The sequence below is a fragment of the Lepidochelys kempii genome, chromosome 6 (genome assembly GCF_965140285.1).
Source record: "Lepidochelys kempii isolate rLepKem1 chromosome 6, rLepKem1.hap1, whole genome shotgun sequence".
In the NCBI taxonomy this organism is placed as follows: domain Eukaryota; kingdom Metazoa; phylum Chordata; order Testudines; family Cheloniidae; genus Lepidochelys; species Lepidochelys kempii.
In genome coordinates this window covers 397,290-419,138 of record NC_136385.1, presented here as the reverse complement: position 1 = coordinate 419,138, position 21,849 = coordinate 397,290, and the positions used below count along the sequence as shown (strand labels likewise).

At 60.5% G+C, this 21,849-nt stretch overlaps 1 protein-coding gene across 1 annotated transcript; it reads left to right on the top strand.

Moving 5' to 3' along the window:
- The first annotated feature begins 562 nt into the window (after positions 1–562).
- LOC140912248 (uncharacterized) lies at positions 563–20,986 on the top strand. Its single transcript, XM_078853023.1, has 10 exons — positions 563–611; positions 3,337–3,611; positions 3,736–4,273; positions 10,582–10,698; positions 11,019–11,216; positions 11,681–12,094; positions 15,797–16,150; positions 18,005–18,316; positions 18,608–18,961; positions 20,469–20,986. The coding sequence occupies exons 1-10, from the start codon at positions 563–565 to the stop codon at positions 20,471–20,473; spliced, it is 2,616 nt and encodes an 871-aa protein (XP_078709149.1). The 3' UTR covers positions 20,474–20,986.
- The last annotated feature ends 863 nt before the right edge of the window (positions 20,987–21,849 follow it).

Below are 21,849 nucleotides of genomic sequence, written 5' to 3'. Positions count from 1 at the left end.
GGAGGGGCTGGAGCCCCGAGAGAGAGTGGACCCCCGAGAAGGGCTGTCGCACTGAAGGGGGTTCCCCCCGGAGACTGCACGCACAGGGCCAGGAGCCCGTAACAGCCCGTCACTCGGCCTCTCGGGTCCCCTATGGGCAGTGGGGATAATAGCGCTGCCTGCCCCACAGCGGGGCAAGGCTCTGACGGGGGGCGGGGACCAGAGACAGCCTGTGGCCCTGCAATCTACCGCCTCAGCAGGGGTTAGCTGGACCCAGCTGACTCCCGGGGCAGACTAACGCCCCCAGGCCTGGTGTTGGGCTGGCCGTGCCCCCGCTGGACCCCGGGAGTGCTGGGGTGGGGCGGGGGGCAAGGTCTGTCCCAGGGTGCACCTCTGAGCCAGCGCCGGGCAGGTGCGTCTGAGCCTCGCCCCGCAACATCAGACCTCCTGATCGCCACCCTTTGCCCGTTTTTATAGCCCTCCCCGTGACCCACGGAAAGTGAAAGGGAATTCGCCCTTCCCCGGGAGCCCTGCCAGCCCCGGAGAAGGAGACAGGGAGGCTGTGGGACGGAGGGCAGGGACCATGGGGCTGGCAGATCTCCTTGTCCCACTCCTTTTCCTCGGGGTGGCCGGTACGTACAGACCCCTTGTGTCCTGGGGCAGGGCCCCGGGGCTCCCCGGCCGAGTAGAGTGCCGGGGATGGAGCCCAAGACTTGGCTCGGTCCTAGCGGGGCCCAGCTCTGCTCTGGGCCCCTGGGAATGACCCGGAGGTGCAGGGGATTGTGTACGTGGGAAAGGTGGGAAGGGACAGGCTGTGCCGAGGGGGGGACACACCAGGGCGAGAGGGAGAGCCGCTTTCTGGCTATGGGTGCTGTGTGCAGGGGGGGTCTGGCTGTGGGTGCTGTGTGCCGGGGGGGGTCTGGCTGTGGGTGCTGTGTGCGGGGGGGGGGTCTGGCTGTGGGTGCTGTGTGCAGGGGGGGCTGAGCTGGCCTTTCTGCGCAATTGACCTGCTGGCAGCTCTGCTGTCTCTCTGGCCAGCTCCGTCCTCGGGACGCCAGGGCCTGTGCTGGGTGAGGGGCACAGCTGGGGAACGGCAGGATTTCACTGCAGGCAGAACCTGAGACCCCCTGGAGCTGAGCCAAGGGGAAAGGGCCCTTTGGTGGCTCGGTGGTGAGCGTGGGCAGGCACTCCTGGACCATGGCCAGAGGGGCAGAGACCTGCCTCACGGACAGAGACTTGGGGTCTGTCTGCACTGCAAGGAAAAGCCCGCGGCACTGATTCCCACAGCCCAGGTCTATTGCCTCGGGCTCGCGCTGCAGGGTTGCCAATAGCTGCATGGGAAACGACCCGGGCGCTGCGATAACCCCGTGTTCAGTAGCAGGATCCCATGACTAGATTCCTCTCTGTCACGGAGTCCCTGGGCGATGCTCTGGAGCTCCCCATGAAGCCAGGCAGGACTCCGGGGCCGTCTCCTCTCGGGGAGCAGCCTGTCTGCAGGACACACAGCTCACCCGGCTTCCACCTTCCTGGGTCTGACCCCGGAGCCTCCAGCCTCCTCTGCCCCTCCGGGCACTTCCCACAGCGAGTCCACTCAGGCGGGGTCCTGGGGAAGCCAGAGGGTCCTGCCCCCCAACTTCGCAGTCAGACGGGACTCTCAGCCAGTCAGTAAAACAGAAGGTTTATTAGACGACAGGAACATGGTCTAAAACAGAGCTTGTAGGTGCAGAGAACGGGACCCCTCAGCTGGGTCCATTTTGGGGGGGCCATGAGCCAGACAACCACGTCTGCCCTTCACTCCATGTCCCAGCCAGCCCCAAACTGAAACTCCCTCCAGCCCCTCCTCCTCTGGGCTTTGTCCCTTTCCCGGGCCAGGAGGTCACCGGATTCCTTTGTTCTCCAACCCTTTAGCTCTCACCTTGCAGGGGGAAGGGCCCAGGCCATCAGTGGCCAGGAAACAGGGTGTCGGCCATGCTCTGTGTCCAGACCCCTGCCCACACCTGCCCTCTAGGGCTCTGCAACAATCACACCCCCTTATCCCACCACCTATATACTTAAGAACTGCCTAGGGGAAACTGAGGCACCCCCACACTATTCAGAGGAAACATTAAGAACAGTCCCACTTCGTCACACTCTCTAATGCCTCGAAGCTCACTGGTGTGGGGGCTGTTTCGTTGCTGATATTTACCGGGCAGGGGTTTGTCAACTTGTTCAAACTTCCCAAAGAAACCGTGTGAACAAAACAGCCGGGTAGCTGTTCCCGCGGGGCTGGAGCCCTGGCTCGGAGACATGGAGAGGACGGCAGGTCTCAGGGCCCGGGCTCCAGCCCGGTTGGGAACATTTTTAGCCCTGCAGCCCAAGGCTTCCGAGCCGGAATTAATAGAGCTGGGCCCACCTGGTGCTGCGGGTTTTCCTTTGCAGTGTGGATGTACCCCAAGGAGCTCAGTCTGCTCAGCTTAGCACAGAGAAAGTTCAGGGGGGATGGCAGGACGCTGGTCTAGAACCACCCACGTGGGGAACAAAGGCTAGCAGCAGAGGGGCCTGTCCCCTAGCAAAGGCAGAACAAGAGCCAGTGGCTGGGGAGCTGAAACAGGACACGCTCAGGCTAGAAATACGTGACCGTGTTCAAGAGGGAGGGGAGTTAATTCCTGGAACAACTCGCCGGGGAGCAGGTGCTTCTCCAGCGCCTGGAGTCAGTGAAGTGTGATCGGGTGTCTCTCTGAAGGCGCGGCTGGAGCTCTGCCGGACGTAGGACTCCCTGGAGCACTTCTCCGGCCTGGGCTATGCAACTGGCCAGACGGGCGGGGCACGATGGGCCCTGCTGGCTGTACCAGCTGGGATCCTACCGCAAGGCTGTAAACAGTCCACAGACATTTTGCAAGGGAGGGGCCCCTCGATTTTGCATAAACATGACAGCACCCACAGTCCACAGAGAGCAACGCCCGCCTCCTGCAAGTCCAAGCCCTTGGCTCGTTTCAGCGCCTCTCTCCAAAGAATGACCATTTCGTATCTGAAAGGAAAGGTGCTGGGTTTCAGCTGAGAAACGCAGGGGTCCCCAGCTGGGAAGGGGCCCGAGCGGTGGAGCTGGGAGCTCTGCGCCGGGGACATGCTGCCTGCAGGCCAGCTTGCAGCTCAGCTCTCTCCCACCTGGCTACAGACCCATTCCTTTGTCTCCCAGCAGTCCCTAATTGTTCCGAGCTCGCTGCACAAATCAATGTGTCCGACAGTTTCCTTCATTCCTAAAAGGGCCGGAAACAGACTCTGCAGCAGGATCCCAGACGCAAAGGGTCCTGCCTGAAGGCAGAGACAGTTCCCAGGACTGCAAACCTGTGTGGTTTATTTACCCGTTTCATTTTACAGGTGACCCACTGACGATATACACCCTGCCCTCCTCCTCGGCTGTGCTGGGCTCTGCAGCGTTGCTGAAATGCCGGTTCAACATCGGGGGGCCGATCAATCTAACCGCGCTGCAGGTGTACTGGTATTTCTCGGATCGCAGCGTGGCACAGTACGACCGGGGCAAGGAAACGTTTGCACCAGGGGTGAGCATCTCCAAGCAGGAGTTACTGATCGGGAACGCCTCCCTGGGGATGGAGAACGTTCAAGTGTCGGACGAGGGGCCGTACAAATGTGTGGTCGGGTACGGTGCGGAGCGGCAGCAGAGCGAGACGACCCTCCGTGTGTTCGGTAAGGAGGGCACAGGAGTCCCGGCCGAGAAGCCGCCAGGAGTCATTGTCCCACTGCTGCTCGGGCTGGCAGGCCAGCGTGGCTCGCGTGCGTGCGAGCGAGGGGACGTGGAAGCCCTGGCGTGCATGCGTGCGCACCGTGTGTGTGCAGAGTCGCCGAACGGTGCAGCCCGTCGCGGACGCAGCGTGTTCTGCCCCAGCCGCAGGAAGGGGCCGGGCGCTGGTGCAGCGGCCGCAGGGCTCAGCACCGTGCCAGACAGTGGCGGTCGCTGAGTTAACGCTGCACTCCCGTCCTCTGCCTCTCTTTCCAGCTGCGCCCAGACTCTCCGTCCCCCGGCGAGCGGCCGGGAGAGGCACAGCCAGCGCCTTCCCCTGCCATGTGCGGGGATTCTACCCCGCGGACGTCACCGTCGCCTGGCTGAGAGACGGGCGGGTTCTGGCCGACGTCACCCCGTCTGCCCCCCAGAGGAACCCAGACGGGACCTTCAACCTCACCCTGACCTACACCTTCACCCCCACCGCGAGCGACTCCGGCAGCCTCTTCTCCTGCCACGTCAGCCACGCGGCTCTGGCTCAGCCCCTGCGGGAGGGGTTCCCCCTGGCGGTCACAGGTGAGGGGGGGCTGGGGGAGGGCAGGATCCTGGGGTCCAGACCCTGCTTTATCGCTGACTGGGAAAGATTCACATTGTTCTTTGTCCCCTCCACGTCCCCTAAGCAGGAGCAGACTGACTCTGCTGGGATGCTTGGGGAGGGGGGGCGGGGGGGGCGTGCTGACACCTGGTGTGGGGCAGCGGGCACAAGGCACAACCCAGCCTGTCAGGGGTGAGTCGTGGGGAGGGGCTGGAGGAGCCAATGGGCAGGAAGATCCCTGTGCAGCCAAAATACCCAGAACATCCCCCCCACTCCCCGCCTGCCATCACAGTGTCTGCTGCCCAGGGATGGAGCCTTGGTAATGACTGATCCTGTCTATTACGGGTGCGCGGGTGGGTGGGTGGGGGGTCCCATTGTTTCAGGAGCTGCCCAGACACAGAGGAGGACACGGTCCCTGCCCTGAGCAGCTTCCAGTCAAACCAGAGCAGACAGACCCCGGGTGGGGGAAGGGGACAGCGCATCATTAGGGGAATGGTAGGTAATGAAGAGGATCACTGGTCCCTGGTACAGAGCCATCTGGGTCACTTGGTCAGCTGGGCAGCAGTGACTGCGAAAGTGGTGGGGTTGCGGTGAATAATAACAATACTAGGTTATGCCATAAACACACCGACCCCTCTGTGACGCAGCTGGGAGGGGGGTGGATTGACCGGGGATGGCGTCTAGTTTTACGGGGACTGTCTGCACGGGGGATTGGATAGCAGGGGATGAGCCTCTAACCTGAGCCGGGAGGAGGTTGGGGCCGGGTGACACCTTGGCCCAGGAAACTGGACAAAGGCGAGAGGAGAGAGCCTGCTGGAGGAGTTTTGGTTTCAGTTTTGTGCTGGGTGGAGGAACACAGGGAACCCCAAGTCTGGGGTCTAAGATCCCTGCCCCCCAGAAGGACTTGACTGAGGGGTCCTGGTTGCACCCACAAGCTCTGTTTTGGACTGTGTTCCTGTGGTGCAATAAACCTTCTGTTTTACTGGCTGGCTGAGAGTCTCAGTGAATCCCGGGAAGAGAGGTGCAGGGCCTGGACTCCCCCACACTCCGTGACAACTGGTGGCAGCGGTGGGATGTACTGCACCCCGTGGACGGCGCTTCCTGCAGTAAGTGACTGGGGAGCAGTAAAACGAAGGGGAATTGACAGGGACCAGGCGTGCTGAAGATTCAGAGAGAGACAGTTTCAGGGGGCGGTTAACCCCTGGGAGTGTGTGACCAGAGAGAAGGACTTTTGCAGTAACAGGGTCCCCCGGGGGATCGCAGCGAGTGGTCCCAGGGGCGGAGGAGTCTGCAGCTCGACCCTGGCAAAGAGGTGGTGACCTCAAGAAGGACTGGCACCCTTGGGGTTCTTCCTGGAAACCGTGGGAAGCTGCCCGGCCTGCGAGTGGCCAGCAGGGAGATGTACGCTAAACGCCTAAAGAGTGACCTGGTGGAGCTGTGTAGGCAGAGGGGGCTGCGCATCGGGAGGTCCACCAAGGAACAGCTGATTGCCCAGCTGGAGGAGAGGGATCGCTTGGATGACCCGATCCCTGTCCCTGAGGGAAGCTGCCTGGGGGACGCAGCGTGGGCCCTGGGGCCTGACTGGGCTGGGAGGGGTCAGACTGCTGCCGAGGACATCCCGAGACCCTTCCTACCTAGGCCTGGGGGAGGGGTTGGGGGAAGCCCAGCGAATACCGAGGGCACCCTGACCCCGGCACCCAGCAGGGGATCCTCCCAGCGGAGCTCCCCATCCCTGGAGCAGAGGCATCTGGCCTGGGAGAGGGAGATGAAAATGAGGGAGCTGAAGGATCGCGAAAAGCAGTGGCAGCATGAGGAGAAGCAGCGGCAACATGAGCTGGAGGAGAACGAGAAGCAGCATCAGCATAAGCTGGAGGAGAAGGAGAGGGAGCGTCAGGAGAAGGAGAAACAAAGACAGCATGAACTGGAGCTGGCCAGGCTGAGGAGCAGTGGGGCCCCGGCTGCGGTGAGTGCGGGGGGACCCAAGACTGCAAGGAGCTTTGATAAGTGCTTCCTGGCCCAGCGGAAGGAGGGGGAGGACATAGATAGCTTCCTGACGGCCTTTGAGAATGCCTGCGAGCTGCACAGGGTTGACCCTGCAGACAGGCTCCAGTTTCTCACCCCCTTACTGGACCCCAAAGCCGTGGAGGTGTACAGCCGAATGACAGGGGCGGAGGCAGGGGACTATGAACTGTTCAAGCAGGCCCTGCTCCGTGAGTTTGGGCTGACCCCCGAGATGTACCGGAGAAGGTTCCGGAGTCAGCGTAAAACGCCTGAGGTCACCTACCTACAACTGGCCAACCGGATGCAGGGGTATGCCCGCAAGTGGACAGCTGGGGCCCGAGCTAAAGAGGACCTGCTGGACCTAATCGTACTGGAGCAACTGTATGAACAGTGCCCGTCCGACCTGAGGCTGTGGTTGGTGGACAAAAAGCTCGAGAACCCCCAGCACGCAGGGCAGCTGGCCGACGAGTTTGTGAACAGTCGGTCAGGGGGTAGCCGGGAGGAGCCCCAAAAGAACAGGCCCCCCCGATGCAGAGAGAGAGTCACCATGGGGCCTCCCAGCGGGGAAATAGGGAGAACCCCCTCCCAAGGGGAACGCCTGGCGTCGGGCCCCTCCGACCCGCTCGAGGGGACCAACGTGACCTGAGCTGCTATCACTGTGGCCAGAGAGGCCACGTACGGTCCCAGTGCCCCGGGCTCAGGGACAGACTGAGCAGACCCAACCTACCCAGGGTTAACTGGGTAGGGACCCAGCTGGACGAGGGGCAGATGACCCAGGCAAGGGGGGCTACCAGTTTACCACCTGCTCCAGAGGGAAGAGTACCCCAGCCAGCTCTGCCAGAGGGCTGGATACCCTGGACTCAGGGTGCTTGGTTTCAGGGTGGGCGCGGGGCTGTCCCTCCGGAGAGAGTGCCTTGTTCCCCTGGAGGTGGATGGGAGGAAGGTCAATGGATACTGGGATATGGGCACGGAGGTGACGCTGGCCTGGCCCAAGGTGGTGGCCCCAGATCGGGTGGTGCCCAACACCTACCTGACCCTGACGGGGGTGGGCAGGACCCCATTCAAGGTGCTCGTGGCAAGGGTACACCTGAAATGGGGGGCCAAGGAGCGCCCCAAGGATGTGGGGGTACACCACCATTTGCCCACTGAAGTTTTGATGGGGGGAGACCTAGAGGACTGGCCAAGCAACCCCCAGAACTCCTTAGTCGTAACTCGTAACCAGAGCCGGCGAGGGTCACTGCTCCCCGACCTCGGGGAGGGTATCACACCGGAGGCGCAGGACCCTACCCTGGTGGGGAGGGAGGGCCGAGGGGCACGGCTTAGAGAGGCGGAGGCCTCAGACCTGGCCAGCGAGAGGGAACCGGGCCCCGTCCCTGCCCCAGCTGCTGAGTTCCAGGCCGAGTTGAGGAAAGATCCCTCCTTGCGGAAGCTCAGGGACCTGGCCGACCTCGGTGTGGGACGGACCATGAGGAGAGGCTGCCAGGAGAGGTTCCTGTGGGAGAAGGGGTTCCTGTACCGAGAATGGGCTCCCTCAGGGGAAGTAGAGTCCTGTGGGATCAGGAGGCAGCTGGGGGTCCCCCAGAAGTATCGCCGCAGGCTCCTGTCCCTGGCCCATGACATCCCCCTCGCAGGGCACCAGGGAATCCGGCGCACCCGGCAGAGGTTGCTACAGAACTTTTACTGGCCCGGGGTCTTTACCACGGTCCGGCAGTATTGCCGATCCTGTGACCCCTGTCAGAGGGCGGGGAAGGCCCGGGACAAGGGGAAAGCGGCTTTGAGACCTTTGCCCATCATAGAGGAGCCTTTCCAGAAGGTGGCCATGGACATTGTGGGGCCTCTCAGCAGGACGACCCGGTCGGGGAAGAAATACATTCTGGTGGTGGTAGATTTTGCCACCCGCTACCCCGAGGCAGTGCCCTTAGCTTCCATTGAAGCAGACACCGTGGCCGATGCGCTCCTGACCATTTTCAGCCGAGTGGGGTTCCCCAAGGAAGTCTTGACAGACCAAGGCTCCAACTTCATGTCGGCCCTGCTCCGGTGCTTGTGGGAGAAATGTGGGGTCCGGCACGACTGGGCCTCAGCTTATCACCCCCAGTCCAATGGGCTGGTGGAGAGGTTCAATGGGACACTAAAGATGATGCTGAGAACCTTTATGAACCAGCACCCGCAGGATTGGGACAAGTACTTACCTCACCTGCTGTTCGCGTACAGGGAGGTGCCCCAGGAGTCTACCGGATTTTCGCCTTTTGAACTGTTATATGGCAGGAGGGCGAGGGGCCCCCTGGACCTGATGAGAGACGAGTGGGAGGGGAAGGCCACTCCCGATGGAGAGTCAGTGGTGGAGTATGTCCTGATCTTCCGAGAGAGACTGGCGGAACTCATGGGCCTGGCCAGGGAGAATCTGGCCAGAGCCCAGAAGAAGCCTCTGGGGCTCTATGAGTTCCTGACCCTGCCTTTCGGCCTCAAGGGAGCGCCGGCCACCTTCCAGCGCCTGGTGGACCAGCTCCTGAGGGGGATGGAGAGTTTTGCCGTGGCGTATATTGATGACATCTGTGTCTTTAGCCAGACCTGGGAGGACCACGTGTCCCAGGTTAGACAAGTGCTGGACTGACTCCAGGGGGCTGGGCTGACTGTAAAAGCGGAGAAGTGCAAGGTGGGGATGGCAGAAGTATCTTACCTGGGCTATCGGGTGGGGAGCGGCCGCCTAAAGCCGGAACCAGCCAAGGTGGAGGTGATCAGAGGCTGGCCCGCTCCCCACACCAAAAAGCAGGTCCAAGCCTTTATTGGGATGGCAGGATACTACCGAAGATTTGTGCCCCACTTTAGCGCCATAGCCACCCCCATCACTGAGCTATGCAAGAAGGGGAAGCCAGACAAGGTGGTCTGGACCGAGCAGTGCCAGGAGGCTTTCCGGGCGCTGAAGGAGGCTCTGGTCTGTGGCCCAGTTCTGGCAAACCCAGACTTTGACCAGCCCTTTGTGGTGTTCACCGACGTCTCAGACATGGGACTGGGGGCGGTGTTAATGCAGGAGGACGAAAAGGGGGAGAGACACCCCATCGTGTACCTGAGCAAGAAGTTGCAACCCCGGGAGGAAAACTACGTGGCCATCGAGAAGGAGTGCCAGGCCATGGTGTGGGCCCTCAAGAAACTAGAGCCCTATCTCTTCGGGCGACACTTCACCGTCTACACCAACCACTCTCCCCTGACCTGGCTGCACCAGATGAAAGGAGCTGTGATGAAGCGGGACTGTTCTTAATGTTTCCTCTGAATAGTGTGGGGGTGCCTCAGTTTCCCCTGTGTAGTTCTTAAGTCTCTAGGGCGTGGGGTAAGGGTGTATGATCGTTGCAGAGCCCTAGAGGGCAGGTGTGTGCATGGGTCTGGACACAGAGAATGGCCGACACCCTGTTTCCTGGCCACTGATGCCCTGGGTCCTTCCCCCCTGCAAGGTGAGAGCTAAAGGGTTGGAGAACAAAGGAATCCGGTGACCTCCTGGCCTGGGAAAGGGACAAAGCCCAGAGGAGGAGGGGCTGGAGAGAGTTTCAGTTTGGGGCTAGGGGGTGGACGCAGGGAACCCCAGGGCTGGGGTCTGAGCTCCCTGCTCCCACAGAAGGACTTGACTGAGGGGTCCAGGTGGTACCCACAAGCTCTGTTTTGGACTGTGTTCCTGTGGTCCAATAAACCTTCTGTTTTACTGGCTGGCTGAGAGTCCTGGTGAAACGCAGGAAGAGGGGTGCAGGGCCTGGACTCCCCCACACTCTGTGACACCCTCCTCAGAGAAGGGCGGGGGACGGGCTAAGAAATGAAGAGGTTTTGTTTGACTCAGCAGGGACCGGGTAGAGCGGTCACTGACCTTGTCACTTGTCTGCTGTGTGCTCTCACCATGTGCCGCTCTGTGTGTGTGTGTGTGGAGGGGGGGCTGGTTGGCTGCTCCCTACGTTGTCCCCCCCCAAACCCCATGGAAAGGGAATCCCCGCCTGGGCGTGAGTGCCCCCTGGGTGGGGTGGGGGGGGTCTCCCTTGCATGGTTCTGAGTCCAGGGGTGCTGGGGGAGGGGTGGCTCCAGCTGGGCCCCATTTCACCCCCTCCCCCTGGTGCAGCACCCCCTGCTTTGGCTGCTTCTGCAGCTGCTCCCAGCGGCTGGAGTCTCCGTCCTCAGCACAGCAAACGGCCCTGGCGGGCAGGCTGGGAGCACGGCCCAGTCAGACCGTCCCGGGTGTCCCGTTGGTACGGGGAGCCCGTTCTCCGGTGTGGGGCGGTGCCGTGAGCCGGGTCTGACTTTTCTCTCCTAGTCCCAAGAGCAGGAGCGGATCACACCAGCGCCGCGATCGGGGCGACCCTGGGGATCCTGGTCGCAGGGGGAGCTGCGGCTGCGTTAGCCATTTACTGCCGGAGGAAGAGGCGGGAAGGTAACGGGGGACGGTGCCATTGGCCAGTGGGGGGCGGGGGGGGGGAAGGTGTCTGCGTGGCCCCGGAGGGAGCAGAGAGTCTGGGGAGGCCGAGGGGACAGGGACACAGCCAGGGACACCCCAGGGGCTGCGGGGCTGGAGGGTCTCCCTACAGACTGAGCCCCCTGCAGCAGGGCCCATCCCCAGGGGAGGTTTCACCCTCCTGCTCTCAGGGATCCGCCGTTCCTGGCCCCGAGCTCCGGACGGACGCGTCTCCCAGACCCCCCGACACTGACCCCCTGTGTTGCTCTGACCCCGTGTGTCCCACTGTCTCTGTCTAGGTCCTTACAGTGCAGGGGAGACGCCCCCCGAGGACCCAGCTGGGAGCAGAGACAAGACGCGCGGCGAGGACATGGTGCTGATGGTGAATGACGGGGTCAGCGATGCCGGGAAGGGGCCTGAGCAGCAGCCGCTGTTACCTGCTCAGGGCCAGGACCAGAGCGAGATTCAGGAGCAGGAGGACATGGCGCGGGTCACAGGTGAGGGGCAGGAGAGGAGAGCGACTCCAGAGGGGTCACGCTATGGGGTCGGTCACCTTCCGCTGCGTGTGCGTGTAGATCCCACAGTGGGAGGACGGGGGGACACTGCATGGGGGGGGTTGATGGGGTCACGTGGGGTCAGCAGTATTCACCAGCCCCCATGGCTCAAGCCCTATGCCTCAGGCCCCCCCAGAATCAGGAACTAGCTTAAACCCATTTCAGTTCTTGCAATGGAGGCCAGGAACCTAAACACTGGTGAGAGTCTGGGCCTAAATATCAGGAGATGTGGACAGATGAACTGGCCAGAGGCTCTGGGGCCTGAATTAACCCTTTGTACCCAGGCAGGGCTGGGGCAGCCTGTGGCCCCCCAGGCTCAGGGTAACCTGGGGGCTCTGGTTCTGCCAAAGCAACTGACCCCGTGGGGCCCCTCGGTGACACCCCCCCCGGCTCGGTTTGTTTCCCAGAAAGTTCCAATTCTTCTGGATCAAAAGCGTCTGACGTGGGCCCAAGGGCATCATCCTGGATCTCGCAGGGGGGCCCAGAGGCAGAGGGGCCATCCCCGAACACGGAGCCACTGGGGGAGACGGGAGCCCAGGATGAGGAGCGAGCGGGGGCAGCCTCCCCACAGACACGGCCGGCGGTGGAGGCGACATTCCCAGCCCAGCACAGTGCGGCTGGGGAGGAGGGAGAGACAGATCTGAACCAGCACAGTGGGGAGGCAATGGTGCCCACCAGCCAGCCCAAAGCAGGGGATCAGGGGGGGCCCGGCAGTCAGACCAACGAGAAGGATCAGGGGGTGCCTGACAACCAGACCAAAGCGGCTGCACACACGGTGTCGGATCCTGCACAGGAGGAAGATGCCCAGGGAGAGGCAGGAGGTAACAGTGAGTGTTTGTGGGGGGGGGGGGGGTAACATGGGAGGGAAGGGGCCCATGTCAACTGAACATTGTTCAACGTGCAGCCCACCAGGGACAGGTGCTGGGAGCTCTGTGAGACGTTCCCAGCAAGCCTCCACCGGTCAGCAAAGGGCCAGATGGTAGGTGCCCCATCCCTGGTGGGGTTCTGCCAGCATGGGCAGAGTCACTCTGAGGGGGCACAATCCATGTGAAACAACCGAATGGTAACCCATCGACAGCTGGGGAGCGCCTCAAAGGAGGGGCCGTGTCTTTCCTCTGCACGGAGAGAGCCCAGGACACTCCAGGTGCTGTTCAAATAACTTTAAGTGCAGATGTTGGCATTGCCCGACACTTCCCATTGTAAGCACCTGTTTTTGGTTGCTTGTAACTTTGCCAAACTTTAACTGCTGAGGCTGAAATTTCCCAGGCTGGGTGTCTGCCTCGAGCTCTTTTGTCCTGGAGTGCGTTTGTGTTTGTGGGTGTCATGGAGCGCAGGTCTGATGCTCTGGAACTGTTCTCTCTGAAGCCAGCCAGGACTCTGGGGTGGCGTGTCTGCCCGCAGGGCTCGCTGCCCAGGGCAAACAGCCACCTCAGCTCTGGCCTTCCCAGACTGACCTTGGAGCATCGAGCATCCCTGTTCACCATATGCCTCCCCTTGGCGGGCCCACCTGGAGGGGACCCCCTGGGGAAACCAGAGGGCCCTGCACCCCGACTTTGCAATCCACCGTGACTCTCAGCCAGCCAGAAAAATGGAAGATTTATTAGTTGATCAGGACACAGCATAGCATAGATCTTGTTAGCACAGAAATCAATGACTTTTAGCCTAATCCATCTTGGGGCAAGGGAAGCCCAGAGCCATGGCCCTGAGCTCTCTCCCTGCACTCCCAGACTGCCAGTCCCCTCCCAGCTGCCTCCCCAGGCACACCCGTCAGCCCTCCCCCAGGAAAAAGGTGTTGGGCTCAGGTTACGAAGGGCTCCAGTGTTTACAGCTGGGCAGCCTTACCATCTAGGCATTGGTGTAGCACCCAGGGAAACTGAGGCACACACAGAGTGTTAGTATACAACAGTTGGACTTACATGCAACATAACAAGGTAAATAGGACCCCATTTCGTCACAGTGCTGGGGGGGGGGTTCATCTAAAATGGTTGGGCTATTTCAATGAACATGTTTAGGAAAAATACTTTGTTTTGCTGAAGTCAAAAAATTCTTACAACTGCTGCACTGAGAAACTCATAGAAACATGGGTCTGGAAGGGACCTGAAAGGTCCCCTAGTCTCCCCCTGTGCTGAGGCAGGACCATGTAACCCTAGACCATCCCTGAGAGGGGTTTGTCCAACCTGTTCTCAAAAACCTCCAATGACGGGGCCCCCACGACCTCCCCTGGACGCCTGTTCCAGGCTGAGCTCCCCGCAGAGCTAGACACTGTTTCCTGATATCGAACCTAGAACTCCCTGGCTGCAGATGAAGCCCGTTGCTGCTTGTCCTGCCGTCAGTGGACATGGAGAACAATCAGTTGCTGTCTTTAATACAGTCCCTGTCCCATTGGAAGACTGAACAGGTCTCCCCCTTACTCACCTTTTCTCAAGACTAACCGCACCCCGTGTTTTTAACCCTTCCTCGCAGGTCAGGTCTCTAAACCTTTGATCAGTTTGTTTCTCTCCTCTGGAGTCTCTCCAGGTTGCCCCCAGTTTTCCCAAAGCGCAGCACCCAGAATGGCACACAGTACTGCAGCTGGGCCCCCCCTGTGCCGAGCGGAGCCGGACAATGAGCTGTCGTGTCTGACGTCCGACCCTCCTGTTAATACACCCCTGGCTGATATTAACCTTCATGCACCTCCCTGCTTAGGAGTGGGGGCTGCAAATTTGGCAGGAGGGTCATTAGGAGTCAGAATTAGCTTTTGCCACCTGTGTGAAAATTGGTCCAAATTTAGCCCCGCTGTGCACCACTGACAATCACCATTGACGTGCTCAGGAGAAGCACGTGAGAGTTTGGCAGCTAAGTTCTCTGCACCGTCCATCTGCACCCAGCGTGCTCCGCGACCCCGAGCTCTCAGAGCGTGCTCTGGGCCAGGGCTGAGCGGGGCTTGCTCTGTGCTCCCACTGGGCGCAGGAACGGAGAATAGGGAGATTGTCTCCCCACTGTATTTTCCACAGTGAGCATCCGATGAAGTGAGCTGTAGCTCACGCAAGCTTATGCTCCAATAAATTGGTTAGTCTCTAAGGTGCCACAAGGCCTCCTGTTCTTTTTGTGAATACAGACTAACACGGCTGCCACTCTGACACCTGTCTCTCTTGTGCTTTCAATGCCCCCCACCCCCAAGCTGGCACCCAGGTGCCGTGGAGAAGGGGAGGAGCAGTGAGGGAAGGGCTGGGCTGGGGGGATAGAGACAGAAAGGACCGGCTGGGCTGGGACATGGCTGTGAGGCACTGGGAGACGTGAGCAGAAGCGTCGGCAACCACTAGACGACGCTCCCCTGCCGAGCCTGCAATGGAACAGGTCACGGAGCAGGGAGCGGGCGGATTGACCTGGGAATGTTGCGTGGGAGTTTTTCAGGTACCCGCTGCGTTGGGGATGGGGATCTCCGGGGGTGACTTCACCGGAGGGACGATACCTGAGCCTGTAACCTGAGCCCAGGATGGGGGTTGGGGCCAGGTGACGCCTTTGCCAGGGAAACTGGACAAAGGTTGGAGAAGTGGGGGGGCGAGGCTGGGTGAGACGGCTGGAGAGGGTTTCAGCTGGGAGTTGACTGGGGAAACAGAGGGAGCCCCAGGGCTGGGGTCTAAGCTCCCTGCCCCCCAGACGGACCTGACTGAGGGGGTCCTGTTGTCTGCACCTACAAGATCTGATTTGGACTGTGTTCCTGTCGTCTGATAAACCTTCTGTTTTACTGGCTGGCTGAGAGTCACGGGGAATCGCAGGAAGAGGGGGTGCAGGGCCCGGACTCCCCCACACTCCGTGACAGATCCCAAGAGTTCTGTGTCTCCCCCTTCCTCTGCTGTCAGCGGGTCGCTGTGACGCTCTTGTCCCCCATAGGGGCCAACTCCGGGGGTGCGCTGGGGCTCAGGCACCCCTGGGAAAAAATAGGGGGTGCTCAGCACCCACCAGCCACAGCGGTACTGGGGCCCCAGGCTGGCCACCGATCAGCTGTTGGGCTGCCTCCAGAGCGGGCCAGTGGAGCAGCGAGCGGCTGGCAGGAGGTGCTCGGGTGAGGCAGAAGACAAGCAAGTGGCCGGCGTGCAGGGGGGTCCTTGGGGGAGGGAGCAGAGCAGGGGCAGGGCCTCTAGGAGGGGGTGGTGCAGGGGCAGGAAGAGGCAGAGTGAGGGTGGGGCCTCGGGGCAGAGTGAGGGTGGGGCCTCCACTGGGGAAAAAAATTCAGCACCTGTGTCACCCCCCTGTAGTGCCTGATCCACACAGAGGATAACAGCCTACTGCTGCTCCACTCACCCCCACCATCAGGGCAGTTGTGGCCCCACACCGACTCCTGACCCCTCTCCCGGGTAACCCCAGCACCCCTGAGGTTGTGTGTGTTACAGGAGTCATCCAGGGGAGCTCTCGCTGGGTGAGGGGAGGGCCTGGCAGAGGCTGCTGGGGACATGGGGCCAGGTCAGACCAGATGGTGATGGGGAGCGTGTGTCAGATCTCCAGGTGCCGTAACTATAACGTGCAATTTCCACGTCTTCTAGACCCACAGGCTCCAGTTCTGTGCGAGATCTCCCAGTCAGACGTCCTGGCTCCCGGGAAGCAGGTAACACTGAGCTGCCAAATATCCAGGTTCTACCCCAAGGCGCTGAGCGTGACCTGGTACCGACAGAAAAGAGGAGAGCCGGTGTTCCGGTGCTTAGACACTCTGGGCACCCACAAGATTGTCACCCCAGACCCCACAGCCGCGCCAGACGGGAAATCCTACAGCGTGACCTCCCAGCTCCGCTTCACCCCCTCGGTGCCCGAGGACGACGGGGCAGAGTACCTGTGTTCCGTGGAACATCAAACCCTACCGGAGCCTGAAGGAAAATCCACTGGGCCGCTGGAGCTCCGAGGTACGAGTGAGCGGGACTGGGCAGAGCCGCGCTGACGCTGGGGTTGTTGTGGCTGAGGAGGTCTCTGCTCTCAGGCACCTGGGGTGTTCAGCGTCGCTTTGGGCTGAGCCTCCTCCCGCCGGTTCCCAGCACGTGGGGCGGGTCCTGCAACGTTTGGGGACTTGCCCGTGGGCTGCTCGCAGGTTCCCCCCGTGCTGGGGAAAGAGGGTTCTCAGGTCTGGAGAGAAGTGATGGGCGGGTGCAGCAGCCCCTCTGTTTAAAACGGGGTTCAGTTTTCCACTTGAGGCAGGGACTCACCCTGATTGTTTCGCAGGAGGAGAACAGTGTGTCCTCCCCAAACTCATGGCCCAGGGTCTGAGGGCAGAGGAGGAATTTTCTAGGGAATTTCAACTAAATCTGGGATCTGGTTCGGGAATGGGACCTTTGAGAAGGTTTTACCTAAAGCATCCGACCTTTGTTGACACTGTTTGCTAATAACAGCTGGGTCTGTCTCCTTCCCATGGTTGCCATGATTAAACCCCACTGGCAACCAGCGGCAAAGGGACAGGCGAAGACATTAAGCTGTAATTAAGCAAAGCGATTAATGGTGTACCCAGCCCTTGCTCTTATGCTCACAACTGGCCCTTGCCCAGGGGAGCTGCTGCTCCCCACACCGTGCCGTGGGGCTGACGCCACCTCCTGGGGTTGAAGCTACTCAAACCCTCAGCAGGGATGGTCCCTTTTCCACTCCCGAGGCCGCCCTCAGTAAAGATGGCTGCTGTCTCCTGTTGCTGACTCTACCGGCTGCCCTCAGGAAAGGTGGCCGACCACATGAAAATGAGGCTGCCCGTCCCAAAGATGGCCACCATCTCCCATGGTTTCCATACACCAGTAGCCAGGCTGCCCTCACAGGAGAGCCCCATCCCCACCCCCCACGCTCCTTGGCTGGGAAACGGGGCAGGAAATTGTGAGGCGACATCTGTGCCGTGAGCCCCAACGAGACCACAAGCTCCACCGCAGGAGTGAAGGCGCCCGGCCAGGGTTATTGCCCACGAAGCACGGTCCTAGTGCCCGGCTCAGGGGCACGAACACACGTGTGCCCGTCGCTACGGACTAGCTCAGGGAACGGCGGGACTTTCCATTCCCCACTCAGCTGGCCAAGGACACCCCCTCTGAGACCCCTCTGTATACACCGATACAAACACGATGCGCGTCGGACCGAGTTAGTTCCCGCCCGTCACCTTGTACACGTTGGTTCGGTCAAACCAGCGCTATCCCTCACCCCGTCAGCCTGACCTTGTCTTTAGGAGGGGTCGGTGTGTTCTCGTTACCTTTGGGGGGCTGCTGGTGAGCGACGGGGGTGGGGGGGAGGGAAGGAGCTGATGGGGGGCTGCTGATGGGTGCTCAACATCCACCATTTTTTTCCGTGGGGGCTGCAGCCCCAGAGCCCCCTCGGAGTTGGCGCCTATGTATCATAGAATCATAGAATATCAGGGCTGGAAGGGATCTCAGGAGGTCATCTAGCCCAACCCCCTGCTCAAAGCAGGACCAATCCCCAATTTTTGCCCCAGATCCCTAAATGGCCCCCTCAAGGATTGAACTCACAACCCTGGGTTTAGCAGGCCAATGCTCAAACCACTGAGCTATCCCTCCCCCCCATGTGCCCAGCATGTGGCCTGGCAGCCTGAGAGCTCTCTGCCCCAAGGCGTAACACAGGCCTTGCTGACTCATGAGGTGTAGTCCCCGGCTGGCTCCGGTCTGTCCCTACCCGCCCCTTCCCCATCGGGGCCTGACTCAGTTCTCTGGGGAGACACGTTCCAGGTCTCCCCCTTACCAGCCCCTGCTCTCACTGACGCTCCTGCTGTCTCCCTGCAGCCCAGCCACAGGTGTCCGAGATCCAGGTGTTACCACACTGGGAGCCCCGGGAGGAGGTGCCGTTTGCTGTCCAGATGCAGAACTTTTACCCCAGGGAGATTCACCGGATCCAGTGGACCTGGGACGGGGCAGGGAGCGGGAGAGATGAGACCCCAGAAGTCAGCCAGAACCGGGATCTCACATTCAGCGCTACCAGCGTCTGGAGAATCCCCAGCCAGGGACTGAACCGTCCGGAGCTCAGAGTCCGAGTGTCCGTTCAGCAAAGCCCCCGAGAGCCCCCGATCGAGAGAGAGATCAGAGCCGGGGACACAGGTGAGGGGGGCCTCTTGGGGTCGGACGGGGAATGAGCAGGAATCGCTGCCCCCACAGGGTCCCTGAGGCATGAATGAGGTTTGGGAGCTAATATTCCTCGTCCCCCTTTCCAGCTGGAGACGCCGATGGGTCGGGGTGTAACAGAGTCACACCCGGGGGTGATTTTATGGGGTAACAGCCCCACAGAGGGGTCAGATCTCTCCCGCCTGAAGGGAGGGGGAAGCAGCCCTCACCAGGCCCCATCTCCCCCTTGCGGGGCCTGTAACTGTCTCTGGATGTTTCATTCCCCAGGTCTCCTGCGGCCCCCGGAGGTGTCGGAAATCTCCCAACCCGAGTCAGTGACGGCGGGGGAGGAAATCACCCTGAGCTGCCGCATGGTGGGGCATTTCCCTGGGGTGCTGTGTGTGACCTGGCTCAGGAGGAACAGGGGGGCTGGGGCGGCTGTTCGTATACTGAACTCGGCCGAGTACAGAATCGAGCCCGGAGCTCCCCACACACAGGACGGGAAAAGCTTCCAGCAGGAGACGAGACTCCGCTTCACCCCCTCGGTGCAGAGAGACCAGGGGGCAGAGTACGTCTGCCGGGTGGGACACGTCATCCTACGGACCCCAGTGGAGAGACGCAGCAGGGAGCTGCAGGTCACAGGTCTGATCTTTCGTCTTGAAAAGCCTGCAACTCGTACAGGATGTTAGGAATTTCCCAACTGGAGCAGGCCAGGGCCCCTCTAGCGCAGCACCTTCCCCTTGACAGCGGCCAGGGCAGCTGCCCCAGAGGACAGGACAAACCCCTGCCGTCGGGGGCTACAGCCTAACGCAGGTGGTTACCCCAGCTGGTGGGGACTCAACATGGTGTGTTGCACACACGCACCCCTTGTGAGAGCGCTTCCTGGCTGCACCTTTCCTGGCTGTTGTGTGGGTGACCCACTTCCCTGGGCCCCGTGTGCTTTAAGCCTCCAGAGTCTGACCAGAGTCCAGCCACAGCCCAGGGCTTGGGCTCTCTTTGCCTACTTGTGGGGTGCAGATCCTCTGCCTTGCACCCCCCCCGAGAGCTCTGACCCTGTGCTCTCGCTGCCTAGCCCCGGGATCAGTGATGCCCCCCCAAACCCCACTTCCTCCCCCTGTATCTCAAACACACCGTCGCCAGAACTCCCGCTGGGTGGGCGCTCTGGGGTTACAGTTTCCCTCTTAAGCAGCATAACAGGGCGGCTTGCCTTGGGCTGGGGGGGAAGCTCTCCAGGCAGGGAGCCTGGCAGAGACCCTGGCCAAGAAGCAGGGCAGAGTCTGACAGACACACCCTTGGGGAAGAGGGGGCTGGGCCCAGCTGAGAGGGGTATAAAGACTGTAGGAGTTTGTGCTTTGTTTTTCAAATACTTTGGGCTGCTGGGGGAGAGACTGACCTGGGGTTGGGGCTGAGGGGCCTGGAAGACTAAATAAATGGGATCCCTTGTGGGGTTTGTTTGAACTTCTATTTGAACTTGGTGAGTTCTTAAAGGGGCCCCGAACAGGGGGAAACTGAGGCAGGAGATGCAGCGTGACTCCTGGCCACGCGGGGACACCCAGGAGACAGCTGTCCCCACTCCAAGGGACAAGCGATAGTGAAAGCCAGGGCACACAGATTTGCACACTCCATATTTAGCAGCGTGAGAAACACAGATCTAGACCAAAGCAATAAACCGTACATGTGTTTCCCTGCCTCAGTTTCCTCACCACTCTGGAGCATTCCTTGGGCTGGAGTCAGAGTTCTCTGGGGGCACGTGGGATGGTTTTTCTTCTGAATCCTGGAGTCTTCTCTAGCCCCACAAGCCGTCTCTGGCCCTAGCTGGTCTATGCCCATCCTCTTTCCTGCTCAAAGCTGCCTCTTCCTGTCCCAGTGAGTCTCCTGAGTTTTTACATCCCATCAAAAACCCCTGGTTCCTTTGTTTTCCTGCTGGTGATTTCCCGCTCTCTCCACTTCCCCAGCCCCCTGAAGAGAGGTAGGATGAAAGTGGCTCTTCTAGGCTTGAGTGTACCTTGGTGAAGGGCTGGAAGGACTGACGCAGACCAGAGCCCTTGGGGAGGTGGGGAGGAGGGGTGATGCCTGGTAAGTTGATTAGCCCGCGTGTAGATACTTTGGTTGTTTTAATGTGTTTTCTCTCGAATGCTTTTACCTCCAGAATAAAGGGGCCGGCGTAGAAGGGCTGGGTGGTATCTGGCCTGCACCGGTTACCGTCTCTGAGGAGAAAAGCAAAGCAGAGCCGCTGGTGGCCAGGCGGTCCGACTCTCCTGGGGAGCTCACGGTGTAGGCAGGGTGCTGGGCAGCCTGGAAATACGCCGGTCAGGAGGGAGAGCCATGCAGATCCCCACCCAAGAGAGGTGACGGCTGAGAGCGGGTGCTGTTGCTGGACCACGATGGGGGACACAGGTGAACTGGGACGTACATGGTGGCTGGGCAGCCCACCTGGAGAAAAGTATAAACTCAGGGACACTGGCATCACCACGGCACCTCTCCTCCCCCGCCCGCTCACTGAAGGCAACAGGGTCGTTTGAAAGACAAAGAATCATTTGAACTGGGGGGGGTCCTAACGGGAAAAGCTTTCCAGTTAGCACCGGCTGCTGTCGGTTTTTGGGGAAGAGAAATCTTATTGCTCCAAATTTGACTCAGCTGGATAAAGTTTAAAGAAATTAGACTGTGGTTTTATCTTTTATTTCTTTTTGTAACCAACTCTGAACTTCTGTGCTTATACCACTTACAAGCCCTTCACATCTCTCTTTCTGCAGTTAATGTTGTTATTTTAATGTTTTATCTCAGCCAGTGTGGTTTCGACTGAAGTTTGGGGAATTACTCTGGTTACAAACGCTGGTGCGTATTCGTACCCTTTGATGGTATGATGAACTAATTAACGAGCTTACGCTGATCCAGGGGGGTCTGGAGCTGTGCAAGAGGCACATTCCTGGGGGGCCAGGCTGGGGCTGCGGGATGTGCGGGTGTCTCCCTCTACACCGTGCAGGAGGGGCCGGCAGAGCCTGTGTGTAACTGTGCGGGTTGTATGGACACAGGCTAATGAATGGGGGAGAGCCAGGGCTGGAGGGACTGCTGGTCACTGGCAGAGTCGTGGGAGAGGTGCCCTGGGCTAGAGAGTTAAGGGGGTACAGCAATTGCCAAGTCCAGGTTGTACCCCAGGCCATATTACACACCTCTACCTCCATTTCCCCCTCTCAGTCCCACTTTAACCCCCTCCCCTCAGCCCTCACCCCAAAATACTTTCACCCCCCTTCTCATACAAGCCCACAGTCCTGTCTCCCCCATGGCCCATCCCCTGCAAACCACCCACCCTGCCCCCTGGCCTGGCCTGGCCTGTTGTCCCCCAACGATCAACTCAGTTCCCATTTTTCCTCTGCCCCCACAACTCCCCCACCCCGAGCCCCGAACTGTCCGTGGACCCCGGGTGGGGCCTGGGCTGTAACATCCGCTCTGGTCTCACGCATCCTGCAGAGCTCTTCAGCTTCCCGCGCTCGGGGCCACCCCCGGCACTGAGCCCAGCGCTGTCCCCACGA

What these genes read in the sequence shown, in the direction of transcription:
- LOC140912248 (XM_078853023.1), top strand. Translation starts at nt 563, where the DNA reads ATGGGGCTGGCAGATCTCCTTGTCCCACTCCTTTTCCTCGGGGTGGCC. An exon ending in CCGGAGGAAGAGGCGGGAAG is followed by an intron (nt 10,699 to 11,018) that starts GTAACGGGGGAC and finishes GTCTCTGTCTAG; the next exon opens with GTCCTTACAGTGCAGGGGAG. An exon ending in TGCCCAGGGAGAGGCAGGAG is followed by an intron (nt 12,095 to 15,796) that starts GTAACAGTGAGT and finishes CACGTCTTCTAG; the next exon opens with ACCCACAGGCTCCAGTTCTG.